Source organism: Amblyraja radiata, chromosome 28 (genome assembly GCF_010909765.2).
Source record: "Amblyraja radiata isolate CabotCenter1 chromosome 28, sAmbRad1.1.pri, whole genome shotgun sequence".
Taxonomy (NCBI): Eukaryota; Metazoa; Chordata; class Chondrichthyes; order Rajiformes; family Rajidae; genus Amblyraja; species Amblyraja radiata.
The window spans coordinates 18636082-18654176 of NC_045983.1; the positions used below are offsets into that span (position 1 = coordinate 18636082).

General features: G+C 42.0%; 2 protein-coding genes across 4 annotated transcripts in view; one reads left to right on the forward strand and one right to left on the reverse strand.

Moving 5' to 3' along the window:
- Window positions 1-301: 301 nt before the first annotated feature.
- Window positions 302-5824, reverse strand: pex12 (peroxisomal biogenesis factor 12). Its single transcript, XM_033045969.1, has 3 exons — window positions 5639-5824; window positions 3210-3754; window positions 302-949 (listed from the first exon to the last, which is right to left on the reverse strand). The coding sequence occupies exons 1-3, from the start codon at window positions 5765-5767 to the stop codon at window positions 553-555; spliced, it is 1071 nt and encodes a 356-aa protein (XP_032901860.1). The 5' UTR covers window positions 5768-5824; the 3' UTR covers window positions 302-552.
- A 1648-nt stretch (window positions 5825-7472) lies between these two features.
- ap2b1 (adaptor related protein complex 2 subunit beta 1) overlaps window positions 7473-18095 on the forward strand; it is a 172398-nt gene continuing 161775 nt past the window's right edge. For all 3 annotated transcript variants that reach the window (XR_004416089.1, XM_033045970.1, XM_033045971.1), the window contains exons 1-3: window positions 7473-7598; window positions 13782-13840; window positions 16262-16367. Coding sequence is in view for 2 of the 3 variants with exons in the window: in XM_033045970.1 (XP_032901861.1) it covers window positions 13804-13840; window positions 16262-16367 (143 nt within the window). In the remaining variant the exon portion in view is untranslated. The remainder of the gene's footprint in view (window positions 7599-13781; window positions 13841-16261; window positions 16368-18095) is intronic.

Here is an 18095-nt window from a genome sequence, read left to right on the forward strand (position 1 = left end):
GGATGATAGTAAGATAGAGAACACAAGATACCTTCAAGAAACCATCAGATTTGCACGACAAGTCACAGCAAGGTTTCTCTGTCTCTCTCTCTCTCTCTCTCTCTCTCTGTCTCTGTCTGTCTGTCACCCCTCTCTCTCTCTCTCTCTGCCTGTCTGTCTGTCTGTCTGTCTCTCTCTATCTATCTAAATAATTATTCCCAAGATGGCATTTGGTAATACAAAGTGATTTGTAGGAAGGCACCCCCTTCAAAATATGAGGTAGTGAAGTATTTACATTTTGGAAGACTCCAAATGTTAATGCCATAATTTATGAGTTTGGTTTAATTTGAAACAAAATCTTACATTTTTAAGAGCAATTCCTGCTATGTAAATTTGTGAGCAGTATACGCATATATAAAAACTTTTGAATCAACTGGTTTGTTCCCTTGTTTTTCTGAATATATTATAAATTACAAAATAAAACACCAATTCATTGAGTCAGACAGTTATTTGGGTGCATTTAGAGAGCACTTTTCCAGTGAGCCACAGTTTTGATGGATGCATCTCTTGTCTTCATGCTTCTGGAGAGTAGAGCTTAACAAGATGCTGCAGTTCAGAAGGGTAGCCTGTAACAGGACATCGCTGGTGATGCTTTACATAGTTATAAGCACATCGGTAACAGTAGACATACCCAGAGGTTGCCAAAGCCGTGTCGTTAGTCCGGATCTTGTTGCACAAAGGACATACAGTCTTCAGCCTCGGCAAAGCATCATTCGTCGATTTATCTAAGTGTACTGGTGGGGGCGGAGTCGGGAGGGAGGAGAGGGATTTAATTGTGTCCTGGTTTTCAGACGAGTACCACCATTCAAGGAACTGCAAGAAGAAGATGCCCACTGATACACCGGTTGAAAGGGAGACAGCTGCACCACCCAGTGCATTGGCAAAGAAAGAGGTTATCTTTCCAACCACACTACAAGAGGAAGAGAGCAAGAAAGGTCAGAATGCATACACAAAATTTAGAGGCGTTCTTGAACCAATCCACAATGCCCTGAAGTCACAGTAATCTGTAAATCTAACAGAAATATGATTTCCTAATGTCATGTATTGATTAAGTAATTGTTTTAATGGACATCAACCAACAATGTATGTGCTGAACATGGTGCTAAATTAACTAATTCCTTCTACCTGCACATGATCCATAGCCCTCTATTCCTTCCGTATTCATGTGCCTCGCTGAAAGCCTCTTGAATGCTGCTTTTTTTTTTTCTGCATCCACCACATCCGCTGGCAACCTCGTCCAGACACCTACCAATCTTCGTGTAAAAAAACTTGACCCGCACAACTCCTTTAAATTTTCCCTCTTCTGACTATAAACATGTGCCCTCTATACTTTGACATTTCCACACTAGGATAAAGATTTTGACCATCTACCTTATCTATACCTCCCATAATTTTATATACTTCTATCAGGTCTCCCGTCAGCCTCCGACACTCCAGAGAAGAATATGCAGGCGTGTCAAGCTTCTCCTTATCCTGTAATCCTACCAGCATCTTGGTAAACATCTTCTGCACCCTTTCAAAATTGTCCACATCATTCCTGTATTGGGGAAACCGGAATGGTTATGCTCTTGGGGATTAAGTCCATAAATCCCTGAAAGTAGCAACATAAGTAAATAGAGTGGTGCAGAAGGCAGATGATATGCTTGCCTTCATTGGTCAGGGCATTGAGTTTAAGTGTCAGGAAGTCATGATGCAACTTAATTGGACTTTGGTTAGGCCACATTAATAGTATTGCAAGTAGTTCTGGTTTTGGCTTGTTTACTCTGAAACCCCAGCGATTGTGGTGAGATCTGATTGAAGTATATGAAATGATGAGAGGCATAGATAGCTTCTGACTATCTACCCTATATTCCAGGAGGGAAATACTAACTACCAGAGGACACAGTTTTAAGGTGAGAGGGGCAATGTTTATAGGTTTGTTTCATATACGGAAGATGGCGAGTGCCAGGAACGTGCTGCAGGGTGTGGTGGTAGAGGCAGATATAATAGTGGCATTTAAGAATCTAAGAATTGGTCTTGGCATCATGTTCGGCATAGACATTGAGGGCCGAAGAGCCTGTTCCGGTGCTGTACTGTTCCATGTTCTATGGTATTGGAATACTTCAATGTCGAAAATCCAGAGAGATGTATGTAATTTATTTATTAAACTTAAATCACCTCAACTCAAGACATTTCCAAAAACAAAAATGTGCTTATCAGTAACCTCTTTCACGACATATATTTAGCAGATCAGGAAGCATTTGTGGAGTGAGTTAATGTTTCATATTTAAGAAGGAACTGCAGATGCTGGAAAAAATCGAAAGTAGACAAAAGATGCTGGAGAAACTCAGCGGGTGAGGCAGCATTTATGGAGAAAAGGAGTAGGCGATGTTTCGGGTCGAGACCCTACTTCAGACTGATGTGGGGGGGGGGAAGAAAGGAAGAGGCGGAGACACATAGCCTACTGTTTCTGCCTCTTCCTTTCTTTTTCCCGCCCCCCGCAACATCAGTCTGAAGCAGGGTCTCGTCCCGAAACGTCGCCTACTCCTTTTCTCCATAGATGCTGCCTCACCCGCTGAGTTTCTCCAACATTTTTTGTCTACTTTCATGTTTCATATTAATCACTTTTCATCATTTACCAAAGTCATCAATTGAAAACATCAACTCAGTTCTCCCTCTACAGATGCTGCTTGACTTGCTGAGTATTTCTTCATTCTCCACATTTACTTCAGACTTGCGGCATCTGCATTTGTTTTGCTTTTCAATTCAGCACCTCCCCCCCGCCCCAACCCCATCCCACCCACGATTTCATCTACCTCATGGAGAACAGACAACATAATCAAGAACCATTAACAGCCTGGTCATTCCCTCTTCTCCCTTCACTCATGAAGCAGAAGATAGAAAATTAAAGACATCAAACTACTGGACGGTCCTCTCATAAGATAAGGGTTTTGTTCTGATCTCTCATTATGGCCCCTACACTTTTTTTTAAACTGCAGTCTTTCCGTAGCTCTAATACCATATTCTCCACTGGTATTGTTCACTTTCCACTACCTGTTGTATTCATTTATGACTTGATTATATTCATGTACAGTATGATTTGATGGGATAAGCCTCAAAGCTTTTCCATTATATCTTGGTAAACATGCCAAAAATAACCAATACCGTAGTTTCTCAAAGCTATTCCTTACCTTGTACTGGTCGGAGATCTGCTTCTGGAAGTAGATCTTTGTTCAAAGCTCTGCAAATCTGCAGGGGTAAGGTTTCCCAAGCAGACCCCAGCTGCTCGCAGTAGTGGCGAATGATGTGGTGTTTTTCCAAAAATGTACAAGAGCCGATAGGTGAGGAACCACCCCTCCCAGCTCATGTTCATAAAAGGATAGGCTGCAAGGAAAGCCTTGTACATGCGCTTCCAGGAAGATTCTGGAAGATGTATAGCATAGTCATCCTCCTCTCTCAGTCTAGCAAACAGTCTGTCTAGTTTGACTTTTACATATGGAATAGCAATTATCATCAACAGCGATCTCCAATGCTGGGCTCTCGGGAGCCCATAGCTCGCCAGTCTCAATATCCGTGGACCCACTGGAATTCTTTTCAGACCATAAAAGTTTTCAGAGAAGGAGGCACTAGTTCGAGCCAAATAGTGACGCTGTAGCAGGAAGTCCATCACAGCATAGAATTCATCAAACCATCGCCATAGAAACCCATAGCGAGTAGGGTTGGATTCCACAAGTACCTGAAAGAACAAGACAGTATCATCAGATCAGCTGGATCAAACCACATGATTCTTGGATAAAATCAGAAATACAATGCCATCCATAATGTTTGGGACAAAGACCCATCATTTATTTATTTGCCTCTGTACTCCACAATTTGAGATTTGTAATAGAAAATAAAATCACATGTGGTTAAAGTGCACATTATCAGATTTTAATAAAGGCCATTTTTATACATTTTGGTTTCACCATGTAGAAATTACAGCAATGTTTATACATAGTCCCCCCATTTCAGGGCATCATAATGTTTGGAACACAGCAATGTCAAGTAAATGAAAGTAGTCATGTTTAGTATTTTGTTGTATATCCTTTGCATGCAATGACTGCTTGAAGTCGGCGATTCATGGACATCACCAGTTGCTGGGTGTCTTCTCTGGTGATGCACTGCCAAGCCTGTATTGCAGTCATCTTTAGTTTATGCTTGTTTTGGGGGCTAGTCAGTTTTCTCTTCAGCATATAAAACGCATGCTAAATTGGGTTCAGATCAGGTGATTGACTTGGCCACTCAGGAATTGACCATTTTTTAGCTTTGAAAAACTCCTTTGTTGCTTTAGAAGTATGTTTGGGATCATTGTCTTACTGTAGAATGAACCGCCGGCCAATGAGTTTTGAGGCATTAGTTTGAACTTGAGCAGATAGGATGTGTCTGTACACTTCAGAATTCATTATGTTACTACCGTCAGCAGTTGTACCCAAAGATCCTATAAGATCTTTGGTTGTACCATCAATGAAGATAAGTGAGGCAGTACCTTCAGCAGCCACACATGCGCAGGCCATAACACCCCCACCACCGTGTTTCACAGATGAGGTGGTATGCTTTGGATCTTGGGCAGTTCCTTCTCTTCTCCATACTTTGCTCTTGCCATCACTCTGTTATAAGTTAATCTTCATCTCATCTGTCCACAAGACCTTTTTCCAGAACTGTGGTTGCTTTTTTAAGTACTTCTTGGCAAACTGTAACCTGGCCATCCTATTTTTGCAGCTGACCAGTGGTTTGTATCTTGCAGTGTAGCCTCTGTATTTCTGTTCATGAAGTCTTCTGCAGACAATGGTCAATGACAAATCCACACCTGACTCCTGAAGAGTGGTTCTGATCTGTTGTTCGGGGATTTTTCTTTATTATAGAGAGAATTATTCTGCCATCAGCTGTGGAGGTCTTCCTTGGCCTGCCAGTCCCTTTGCGATTAGTAAGCTCACCAGTGGTCTCTTTCTTCTTAATTATGTTCCAAACAGTTGATTTTGGTAAGCCTAAGGTTTGGCTGATGTCTCTAACAGTTTTATTCTTGTGTCTCAGTCTCATAATGGTTTATTTGACTTTCATTGGCACAACTTTGGTCCTCATGTTGAAAAACAGCAATAAAAGTTTCCAAAGGTGTTGGAAAGACTAGGTGCTGAGAGCTCTCTTATACCTGCATTAAGGAGGCATTTAAACACACCTGAGCAATTACAAACACCTGTGAAGCCATGTGTCCCAAACATTATGGTGCCCTGAAATGGGGGCTTGTATAGCCCGTCCCCTGCCTCCTATCCCCAATCCCTACTGACACCGTAGACATCTCTGCCCAAATTATGAGAGGCATCGATAGGTTCTGACCATCTGCACTATCTATATTCCAGGATGGAAATACTAAATACTCGAGGGCATAGTTTTAAGGTGAGGGGTAACATTAAGGGAGATATGGGGTTCATTTTTTATTCGCTGCGCCCGCCGGGGCCCCGCAGCCGGCCTGACATCCTATTTCCTCACATAGACACAAAACGCTGAAGTAGCTCAGCGGGACAGGCAGCATCTCTGGGTAGAAAGAATGGGCGACGTTTCGGGTCGAGACCGTCTATTTCCTCACCTTGCACAAGTGATGCATCGCCGGCCTGACCGCTGACATCAAGGTGTCCTGGGCCACGACCTCGAAGATGGAGAGTCTGCCGGCACTCGCCGATAGCTCGGCTGTCAGATGGGCCCCGTGTTCCGCCATGACTGCCCGCCGTCTCCCAGAACAACGCGCCTGCGCACCACGATCTTTGCCCTGGACCACAAACATGCACAACATGAAACACGGACTGGATTCCACTGGAACCGAACCGCCGACTGGATTCCGATGGTTAGACACAAACAAAATGCGGCACTAAACAAGGGTCCCGACCCGAAATGCCACCTATCCATTTTCTCCAGAAACGTTACCTGACCCGCTGAGTTACTCCAGCATTTTTGTAACTCTATCTTTGGCAAAAACCAGCATCTGCAGACAGTTCCTTTTTATTACCGATTCCAATGCCACTTGAACACGGACCGGATTCTGTTAATAGACACAAAATGCTGGAGTAACTCAGCGGGTCAGGCAACATCTCTGGAAAAAAGGTTTCGGATCGAGACCCTTCTTTAGACTGAGTCAGGGGGGAAGCAAAACGGGAGATGTAGACGGTGATACAGAGAGAGATATAGAACAAATTAATGAAATACATGCAAAACGAAACGATGAGCAAGGAAAGGTGGAGCCCCCAATGATCCACTGTTGGCTGTGGGCAAGGTGATAACGAACTCAACAGGACGACAGTGAAACTAATTCTGTAGAAGAGTCTTTCATCTGAAATATTAACTATTTCTCTCACTACGGATGCTGCTGATTTTCTGAGTATTTCTAGTATTCTGTGTTCTCATTTCATCCCTGAAGGAATATACACCTTTTTACTGCCATTACTGCACAGATATTTTACAATTCAATTGTCACATTGACTGAAGTTCATCTGTCTTTTCAAAATGCAACTGAAAATTATTTTGTAGCTTGTCTTAAGTATTGGATCTGCAGACTATTGAAATGTGATCTGAAACACTTGGTTATATTTCATAGCCTTGGACATTGCTGCAACTCTGTAACAAAGACCGCAGTTATATCAGTTAGGTGTAGTTTTTGAATTTCTCTCATTCTTTGTTGCTATTTTGGTTAACTCAGAAATTCTTACATCTACAAATGAGTTAAAAAACTAAATAGGCTGTGGTGCTGAACACTGTTTGAGGGAAAGAACATACAGATAGCGTGAATTTTGACACAGCCAGTGGATAAGAGGGCTGCTGGATGCGCAGTAAGTCAATTGCATCCAGCAGCCCTCTTATCCACTGACTGTGTCAACATTCACGCTATCTGTATGTTCTTTCCCTCAAACAGTGTTCAGCAAGTATGCTGGTGATGAAAGACTGCTCGAGGAGCCAGGTGGCTGCTGGAGATGCAGGGTAGCTGGAAATGTTAAGAAGACTGCTGGAGATGGAGATGGTGGTGTTGCAGCAAAAGAGGGGGAGGGGTTGTTGCTGAAGGTATAGAATAGCTGCTGTAAGTTGCAAGAGTGGGTCGGGTGGGACAGGCGGCCAGGATATGTAAGGAAACCCGCCAGGACGGCATACCGGTTATTGGAGGCGAGGATAGTTGTTGGCGATACATGCAAGCTGGTTGGAGTTAGTGTGGCGGCGGCAAGTTGCTGATGGCACAAGCCGTCTTCTGGAGGCGGAGGATCACTGCTGGAATAGGGATAGGTTACTGGTAGTGATAGCTCGCTGTTGGGGGTGCGAGAGTGCTGCTGGAGACGAAGGGAAGCGCATAGCGGCGGGCGGGCGGGCGAGCGAGTGAGCGAGTGAGTGAGTGGGTGAGCTCCAGCGCCGTTGCTTGGGCTTGTCCGGTGCCTGCGTCGGTTCCTCCCACTCCGCCGCCGCCCACTTCCGGCTCGGCCTCCCGGGGACCGCTTTGCCCAGGACACCGCCTTCCTCCTGCCCGGCTCCAGCACCTTTCTCCGTCTGTCCGGATCCGGCTTCCACAGGTCGGTGTGGCGTTTCTCAAACCTGCCTGTCTCCCCCGGCTCGGTACCCGCCTTCAGGCCCTAGCTGCCCGGAGGCCTCGCTGTTTCCTGCCGGGCTCCGCCCAGCCTCGGGCCGGCCGGGTAGATCCCCATTCTCCCCTGGCCGAGTCTTCCTTGCCACCGTTCGGGCAACGTTAGCTCACCCAGTGCGGCCTATACCCCCCCCGGGGCAACCGTGCCATCGCTTCGCCTGTGGTGCCAGATTCACCCCCACTTCACGTTATTGATGAATAACAACCAGCACATGAATGGCTTTCAACAGTTAATTTGTGGTCTGGATGTCCGAGTGGTGTTGATGCCAACATTTATTGTAATTTTAGTGGCGGGGAATCACTTTGCCCCCATCCTTTATTCTTGGTTGCAGCTGGTGAACAGGCTGGTGCGTTGGAGGATGCTGAGTTGTCCAGATCACCCTCTGGATCAAAGATACTAGAGGAGCTCCTCTAGGATCTTTTCTCTGGATTGCTGGAAGTTTAGGTGCCTGGTGTCCTGTTGGGGGCATGTGTGATACTGGTGTAGTTTGCTGGGTGCATGTCAATTACAGCTGTTGCGAGGTCTTGTGGAAATGTGATGAATGAGCAGAAAAACAGGGGCCATAAACTATTGCTCAACAGAGTTGATGTGAATACTCTGACGGTAAGAATTGTTTCTTGGGTGTGCAATCTTCAGTGGTGCGATTGCAGGTTGAGATGCGTGCTTGTGATAGGCTATTGCCATAACATTATTTCATAGTTAAATACGTTCTAGGGATAATTAAACTACTCTTGTTCAAAGTGTGAAATAATCTGTGGGTGAAGAGCACCCTTCCCTACAAATACAATCTAGTAGATAAAAGTACAGCAGTATGAAATGAAGAACACAATTTGAATGCCAAATTTGAGGTGTTAATTCATGTTAAAAGTGTCACATATGGCTTATTCATATAGTTGACCATTGTAGACAGGTAGAAAAAGAAATGAACATTGAACATTCCGAAGTTGAACAGTTTAGAAAGTTGGAATGGTCACTGGAGGGGTGGTGGTGGGGGGGGCTTTGTACTTGGAAATGGTCATTAAGCAAGGGTTGTCATCTTCAGGAGACTTGTCAATAAGTATGTATTAAAAGCTTTGTGAGGTCTAAAATACACAGAGCTTGCACTATTCCAGTATAATCACTGAGGCACCGGCAAAGCTGAATGAGTCAATGCCATATTACAATGGTATTTACATCAGCTGCAAGATCAGCTTGCTTTAAACTGTTCAGCTCACCATAGAGAGGTGATTTCAGCTGCAGAACAACTGGTTGTTGGTCTTGGCCTTGATGCTGTTGGTGAGAGCCACTGAAAGTAAACTGAGATTAGCAGGGCATCTTTACAAAATTGTATTATACCCAAACTACTAACTAAGTCCTCATTTATGTTGGCTTGAAGAAATAAGAATGTCCCAAGTACTTCTGTGAGAGTGCAAAAAAACTTAAGATAGAAGATACTTTGAGAAATATAGCACTCATTTGAGTTTACTATTTATTTCCTGAACTTGAATTGTAATTCCTCCATTATTGCCTGATCCTATGGTGGGATACAGGTGCAATTAAAGGATCAATTCGTGTTTAAGTATTGAGAGTTAAATTATTAGTTTTGTGGCATACATCAGTTCTCTTTTTAAAAGAGATGATATTGCAGAAATTTGAGTACCTTTTTACATAAGCAGTTTTGCATTGATTTTAATTGTAAATTGTCTAGCATATTTAGCCTATTTGGATTATTGAGCAGTTTTTGCAAAAAAAAATACTCTTTCATGTGGTGTGGATGGAAATGTCAGAATTTGTTTACCAATCTCAAAGTCTGCCTGAACTCTGGAGACTGTTATGATTCAGCCACATTGGTGGACCTGGAGTCAAATATGGACCACATGAGGTGAGGATGTCAAATTTCCTTCCCTGAAGCATATTGGTGTAGTTTCATGATGTAGGTCATCATTACTGACCATAGATATTAATGCCGGATCTGTTCAATTACTTGAACTTAAATTCCCCAATTGTCAGATGAGATTTGAACTCTTTCCTCTGGTTCAATGGTCGAGAACTCTGACTACTAGTTCGATAACTTAATTACTCAGTTACCATATTTACAAATGTCTTTAATATAAGGAGATAATGCTTCTTATTCTTTTTCTTCAGAAGCCTGCAAATAGAAATATTACCAGTTGTTTCTCCTTTATGTTGAATCCTTGAAAGGAATTACTGCCTTCAGGTGTAGACCCCTTGTAGGCAGGCCTGGTAGTCAGATTACTGGGCTAGCAATCGTAGTTCTGGGCTATTGATCCAGAAACATGAGTTCAATTCCCAGTATGACAGATAGGGTGCTTAGCTTCAAATTATTAACTAAATCTGAATTAGGTAAAAGCAGATTCCTCAATAGTGACAACTGCTTTCCAGTAAAAACCCACTTATTTCACTAAGCCCATTTGTTGAAGGAAAACTGATAACCTCACCTGGACATTTGTGACTGCAAAACCAAAACTATTGACGCTAAACTAGCTCTGCAGTTTTGGGGCAATTAAGAGTGGATGACAAATCTAATATTTGCCAGTAACAGCCACATCACATGAACCAGTAAGTAAAGAGAAAAACTGATGATGATATAATGACCTATATGCCAATGAGCTGACTTCATTGGGTGAAGTTAGCCTCTTTTTAGTTGCAGTAGGGTGTAAACTGGCTATTAGTATTTTCGAGTACTGAAATATATTTCTCCTTATAGAGGCTCTAGTCTGGATCTTATAGATAGTTAGATTAGCAAATGCTTGTGAGGGAGCAAATTTCCACTGCACTGTATTGTAGGTGAATCCAGAGGTGCCTTGCAATGGGCCTGATCTTCTACATGCAGTAATAGTAATGAATAAACTGAAGGCTAAAGGCTGCAAAGTGAAGTTCAGAGGCGAGTAAGGGATCCACAGAACAAAATGTAGTATTACATCCAAGCAGCATTCATTTTTTTCCCACTATCCTCTAAATCAGAGATCATAATAGTAAGCCAGCAAAATGAGTCATATTTACATGTATTGTGACAGTTCTAAGTGAATTCTATCCTCCCTAACCAACTGAAACATGCAGATTCCAGTTCCCCTTAGTGAAGGAACATTGTTTTGACAGAGTAGTAAAAAAGAGCAGATACATTAGAGCAAAAACATAGTAGATTCAAGGAGTAGGCATCAGCCATAAGATGACCTGCTGGGTTCCTACAGTATATTTTTTGCTCTGGTTTCCAGCATCTGCAGACTATTGTATGTTCAGCATGACATTTAGTTCTGATTCATTGCATAGGCCCAGCATTAGCTTATGTGTTCTGAAAGGACTGCATCCCTCTTTGCCATTATCTAGATCTCCTCAAACCACCTGGAGTTTTTGATGATTGCAGATCATGTTGGAGCTGCAGTCTAGCATCAGAGATCCAGGTTAATTCTGCACTTGTAGTTGAGTTTGAGATTCTAAAATAGCATACAGAAATGTTAATTGTATTGTGTTTTACCTTACTTAAAATATATAAGTTCCTTCACTGCAAATATTCCATATTTATGTTTGGAATGCAATTTGTCTATGAAGCTGCTGATTATTGAAATATATGATGAATTGTCATCATCCTAAGCAGAATAAGCACTCATCCAAAATGCCACATGTTTGTCCTGTTCAAAGATTTGTATAATATTTTAGCAGATGTTGGCATGGCCTCTCATTCAATTACTAATGCTGGTGGTGTTCTTTTGAAACTTCAATCTTATCTTCTTTTAAAGAATAGTTTCCACGATCCTTGCATCTACACTATCTCATTTTGCACTATATTCCTGTCTCTTTGTTCCCCACTCAACATGGAAAATAATCTGTTTTAATCTTCTCTTTCCTCATAACACCTATCAAATTTTGCTCTGATCTTCACTAATCTAGGGATAGCCTTTACACTAGAACTGTTGCTTTGATAAAATCTAGCTGGTTTACCGATGTGCTTCAATCTTGGGATCTGTCGCACTTATTCATACAGCAAGGAACTTACGGCCTATCGAGTCTATGCCCATCATCAACCACCCAATCCCACTTTTTCATTTCTCCCCCACATTCTCATCATCTCCCTCCAGATTCTACCACTCATCTAAGCAGTAAGAGCAATTTACAGCAGCATGTTAACGTCTCAACCTACATGCCTTTGTAGGAGAAAACTGGAGCTTAGGGAGGAAACCCATGTGAGGGAACAGGAAAACGTGCAACCCCCACACTGGACCTGAGGTACGATTGATCCAGGGCCCTGGTGCTGTGAGACAATGGCTTTACTACCTGTGCCACTGTCCTGTCTGGTCTTGGCTTACTTGTATTTCACCAATCCATGACTGACTCATTCCATCAGACATGGCCCAGCATATCCCAGTATTGATAATTGCTACCTAAGAAGTTGGTCCAACATTCCCATCTCGGGGCAAGTCAGTACGGGCACAAAAATATCTGTTGAAATCAGCCTCATCCCAAAAATATAAGCAGAAAATAAATTACATTGCAATGAGAGTAAAGTGAACGCGTCTAGAGTTATTTGAACAAACAATTGAAAATATCAAGTCTAACTGAGACCCAGTTGAAGCTTAAACATCTAGCGTACGACAGTATGGGTAGTAAATATTTTAGACGTTTTGAAAATGAGTGGGAGAGTAGGCAACACCTCCAAAGGACAGAGGGGTTGACAAACAGTAAACTGATAGTTATTAGAATTTTACAATATCTCAGAATGCCTAACAGGAAGTTACAAAACAGCACACAAACAGCAATGTATTTTAATCCTTGCTCAGGGAAGTATTTTTAGGAATGAAGCAGTGTGATCGGGTTCCATTTGTGCCATCACGTGCATGCAATTCTCTGTTCATTGGTTTTGCATAGCAAAAAATATCACTGTTTCACAGTTCAGTTTGATGAATTAACAGGAGAAGATGATTCATTGCAGTTACTTCAAAATCTGTTCTGAGAAGTTTTTTTTAGAATCTTAGGGAAATACTTTGGGGAGCTTAAACACGATGAAATATGAGTGTGGAGTGATGGAACAGTATTTTTTTGCAAACTCTGTGTCCTGTGTGTTGTGTCAAAATGCTCTCAAGCCATGTCAGACACAGCATAACAAGCAGACGAGTCAGACTCCCTGTAGTAATGTTGAATAATTGTCTCAGCTGCAACAGAGCTGAAGGTTTCCCCAATCTGCTCTGTACCAGTGGGAAATGTAGAAAGCTGACTTCCCACAAACCACCATTCAGTTCTTTCAGTTGTCTGCTGTTGGTTCAGGATAAATAATTTAGATTTGGAGTGGACTTTGCCACTGTTCATTTTGTATAAAATGCAGTGCACCAATTGTAATGGATTTAAGTCTGGCTTTCCTTATAATATTTAAAAGCAGAAGGCATTTTTATTTATAGGATGTGTAGGAAAGAACTGCAGCTGTTGGTTTAAATCGAAGGTAGACAAAATGCTGGAGTAACTCAGCGGGACAGCCAGCACCTCTGGAGAGATGGAATGGTTGACGTTTCGGGTCAAGACCCTTCTTCAGACTGATGTCAGGGGAGGAGGCGGGACAAATATAGAATGTAGTCGGAGACAGTAAGACCAGTGGGAGAACTGGGAAGGGGAGGGGATGGAGAGAGAAAGCAAGGGCGATCTGAAGTTAGAGAAGTCAATGTTCATACCGCTGGGGTGTAAACTACCCAAGCAAAATATGAGGTGCTGTTCCTTGAATTTGCGCCGGGCCTCACTCTGACAATGGAGGAGACCCAGGACAGAAAGGTCAGAATGGGAGGGGGAGTTGAAGTGTTGAGCCACCGGGAGATCAGGTAGGTTAAGACGAACTGAGCGGAGGTGTTCGACCTGAAACGTCACCCATTCCTTCTCTCCAGAGGTGCTATCTGTTCCGTTGAGTTACTCCAGCTTTTTGTGTCTACCTTTTATTTATAGAATGTTGTGCAATGACATTTGTCAATCTTTACGAAATTAGTTTTTTTCTGATATTGCTGAAATGCTCCTACATATTAATATTGGTTTGAACTGCCCAACACTGATGCACGAGATAATAATTGTTTTAGAAAAATGTTGGGAAAGAAACCAGTCCTAAAATGTACCTTTTCTTTCTTTTGTTCTTTGCAGGAAGCTTTAAAATACTCCCATCATGACCGACTCCAAGTATTTCACAACAAATAAAAAAGGTGGGTTTTCCTGTATGTACCTCCCTGTTGGTTTATTGTGAGCGACACATGCAATGTGGTGAAATGCCAGCGCACATTGGTAACGGCTGTTATTAAGTTATAAAGTAGCCATATGCAATGTGTGTATGTGCAGCACCATGGAGAGCTGAGGTGCAGGTTATTGGTGTGATTCTCAGGGCAATCCGTTTCCATATCAACCAGACTATTAGTGAGGCGTAAGGGAATTGTAGAGTCGATGGAATTGACTTTCAAACTATTCAGGGTTGAGTGAGGAGAAAGAAGCAGAGCTAAAGGATGAGTTTCTGTCTTTGAAGTTATAAATGTTATAACAGTGAATATGTAAAGATTTAGGGTAGGGAGCATTTTTTGGGGAAGTCCATATCTCGAGCATGGGTTTAGATCAATTATTCAATGGATTTGGATTCTAATGCATAGAGATAACATTTGTTTTCCAAATTTCAACGATGAAAATTGAGTCATGTTGAATGATATATTAAAGTGTTCATTGCCAATGATATTCTTTGCAGTGGCCTGGAACTTTATGATGATTAACTATAGTCTCAAGTTTTATTTAAACTATATTACCCCAGAGGTGCTTTTACAACTTTATCATAAGGGCTTTAGGAAACCGGTTTCTCAATATCATTGGGCTCTGGCTTTGTTTTTATGATACTGAATATTTCTTAATACTATATCAGCGTCATTAGTATACAACAGGAAAGGATTCACAGTATTAGTTTTCTGATTGAAAAGGAAATATGCCATGGTGTCGGGTATCATGTATGACCTTTGAGGAAGTTGATGGTGCCCAATTGCAAATCAATATTTGACTTCCCGCAATGCATGTTTCAGGGAATGAATGTCTTCCTTGAGAGGACTTAACCTATTAATGACATTGAATTGTGTGACCATTGTTAGTTCCCCACTACTACATTTCTGAGCATTACCATTGAACATGAATACTATGCCCGCAAGAGCAGGCCAGAGTCTGGGAATTTTGTGCCATATCTTGCCATATTGCTCTCGAAAGGATTTCCACTGTGTGTATAACAAAGGTCCAGAATAAAATGAAATACTGTGCACCTCCCTGGTTAGTGCAGCACTGACATCTCTCGATGTGCAGCACCTCAGTGACAAAGCAGCTCACTTGATTGGTACCCAGTCCATCACCCCAAAACATACATTGTCTCCCATCACAGATGCACTGTATCCACTATCCACATATGTACAATATCCACTGCAGTTCCTTGTCAAGGGTATTTAGACAGCACCACGTAAACCACTGTCCCTTCCTTCCAAGAAAGACAAAGCAGCATCACGATGCGTACGCCAGCAGCTGCAATTCCCCCCCTAAAAGTTCCTTCATCAAATCTTGGTAAACATGAGCTCTCTACCCAAGGCACTATGGGAGAATCTTTACCAAAAGTCCCTAAATAATTCTAAAATGTAACATTCTGCTCACTTTGAGGAGAATTAGGGAATGTCAATAATGTTGTCCCTTTGTGGATGCCCTCACCCTGCAAGTTAATAATAAATTACAAATGGACTTTGGAGAGGAGTGTAATTTAAGACCAAGGTTTCAGCTCAATATCTGCTCAAGGACTGCTGCTCTATATTATTGGGGTTAGTTTGACAATGCGACAAAGCTTGGCTGTGAAATTGCATAATAATTAGTGTATCATCTCTTTGACAGTCGTTTCTAGGTGTTGCTCAAGAGGCTAAGAAATAAAATAAAAAGCCTCTTACTGTGATCAAGAGGTTCGTAAAAATCTTCTTTCCAAGAACCATCAAGGGCCTGTCCCACTTACGCAACCTTTACAGTGACTGCCGGCACCCGTGATAGATCGCTGAAATTTTCAACATGTTGAGAATTCAGCGGTGACCAGAAAGACGCTACGACTATTTGGAGACCTCTCACGACCATAGGAGACCTCTCACGACCATGCAGGCGACCCCTGGCGACATGTCGCGTGTGACCTCTCACGATCATAGGAGACCTCTCATGACCATACAGCCTGTATGGTCGTGAGAGGTCTCCTATGGTCGTGAGAGGTCTCCAAGGAGTCGTAGCGTCTTTCTGGTCGCGCTGAATTTTCAATTGCCTGCAAAGGTCGCGAAAGTGAGACAGTCCCTTCAGGCTGTTGAACATGACACAACACTAACTGATGAACGATAGAATATCTTGGGTTGCATTAAGAACTTTGGGCTTTTTTTGCACTATTGTTAGTCCAGCACCTTGCTGGAGTTCTTCATTTATTTAAATGTTGTTTTTTATGTGTTTTCTATGTGTATTATGTTACACAAGCCTGTGATGGTGCTGTAAGTAAGAATTTAATTGTTCTGTCGTCATGCATATGACATTCTTGACTAAGCTATGATGTTAGCTGCTCTGCATAATTCCTTTTATCTTCAATGTTGCAGGCGAGATATTCGAGTTGAAGGCTGAGCTTAATAATGAGAAGAAGGAGAAAAGAAAGGAAGCAGTAAAGAAAGTTATTGCTGCTATGACTGTTGGCAAAGATGTGAGGTGAGGACATAGGAAAATATGGAGTCTTCAATGCACACTTTTTTTGGGTTCTCTGAAAAAAATATTCTAACTGGGGTGAAGACATGTTAGATAAGTTATGCATTTCCTTATTTAAATTTTTTTTTTGAATCTGAATAGGAAGTGAGGAGAGAGGAAATTATGTAATTTGATTGTCAGGTTGATAGTTACTTCCTGTTCTACCAGCAGCCTTCCCTTCAGCTTTAATCTGAATATTTGCACGGCTTATTCCACGGCAAAAGTCTGGGAGTTGTTTCTAAATTTCTGTGTCAATTTGAGTGTACAGTTAATTCATTGCAGTGTGTTCATGCTGCTAAATTATTTGTAAAAATTCTGAATTAAATTTCAATTTGCAGTCTCATCTTGCAGCAAGGGTCTGTTCATGCATACCTCGATTGGCAAGGTTTACAGGGAGATGGCCCCAAAACAGGCAAATGGGATTAACTCAGTTATAAAAGCTGGCCAGCAAGGACAAGTTGGGCGAGGAGCCTATTTCAGTGTTCTGTTATCCTATGACTGCTGCCCAAGGTACCAGCCTGCCCAGACATGGTCGTACTAGAGACAAAGGGCTGGATGATCCTCTGCACTTGTAAGGTGTACTGGAGACTGAGTAAGCTCCAAGCTGTGAGTAGGTTTTGCGTGGTGTACCATTGAGGCCCTCTCTGCAATACCCTAACATATTTTGACAGTTTGCCAGCCAAAAGTTTTGAACTGTTTTTAATTGCTTCCGATTGTCAGAGACTTCAGGAGATCCTGTGGATACTGTCCCATGCCTTACCATTTTCAGTTGCTTCATCAATAACCTTCTTCAGTCATAAGGTCAGAAGTAGGGATCTTTACTGCTGATAGTGCAATGATCAACAACCCCTTGGATAATGAATGAGTCCACAACCAAATGCAACAAGACCTGGGCTGATGGGTGACAAGTAACATTTGTCAAGCAATAATGATATCCAACAAGAGAAAATTCAGCTATCACTCCCTGACATTAAATGGCATTACCAAACTGAGACATCTAGTTCTGGTCATGAATGCAATTTGCAGAAAAATATTGTCTCTTATCTCATTATACAATTTTCTTCATTGCAAGGAGGTGGGCATATTTATTAAATATTGTAAGGAGGTCCATGTTTATTGTCAACCCCAGTTGCCTTAAGATGTGGTGGACAGGTTGCAGTGATTTGATACAATTGAAAGGGTCACTAGGTCAATTCAAAGCATGATGGAGAGTCAACCATGAAAATATGGGGCCGGAGCAGATGCTACTGCCTAATGGTGAATGGCTTCATTTCTTAAAGAATAATAATGAACCTTAGGGGATTTTATGACCACCTGAGAGCTCATGGCCGCTGATGGATGTCAGCTGCTTTTTACAGAATGTATTTTTTCAAACTGTTTTTAAATTTGCCGGATTGAAAATCAGCAAAATTCGCCAAACTATACATAACTATAATAGAAAATAAAATCAATTTTCTTCTTTGTATGGAAGAAGGAATTTGCTTTGTGGTTTTGTATCACAAGACAGGAAATATTTTGGATGCCTGTGGCCCCACTCAATTTGTAATAACTGACTCGGCCCAGGAGGGTCAGGGTGGGTGTTGTAAAATAGAATTGCTTGCTGGAACAACTAAATACTTGGTTCCTGCCAGGTTATGTGAAGGTGCATAGATGTTGCAGCATGCAGCAAATTTGCTGTTTTATTTGCATCAT

Excerpts from the sequence above, each read along its gene's own strand:
- pex12 (XM_033045969.1), bottom strand. The coding sequence starts at position 5,767 with ATGGCGGAACACGGGGCCCATCTGACAGCCGAGCTATCGGCGAGTGCC. Across the intron at positions 3,755-5,638 it reads CGATGCATCACTTGTGCAAG|GTACTTGTGGAATCCAACCC; the intron begins GTGAGGAAATAG and ends TTGTTCTTTCAG. Across the intron at positions 950-3,209 it reads AGATCTCCGACCAGTACAAG|TGTGGTTGGAAAGATAACCT; the intron begins GTAAGGAATAGC and ends TTCCTCTTGTAG.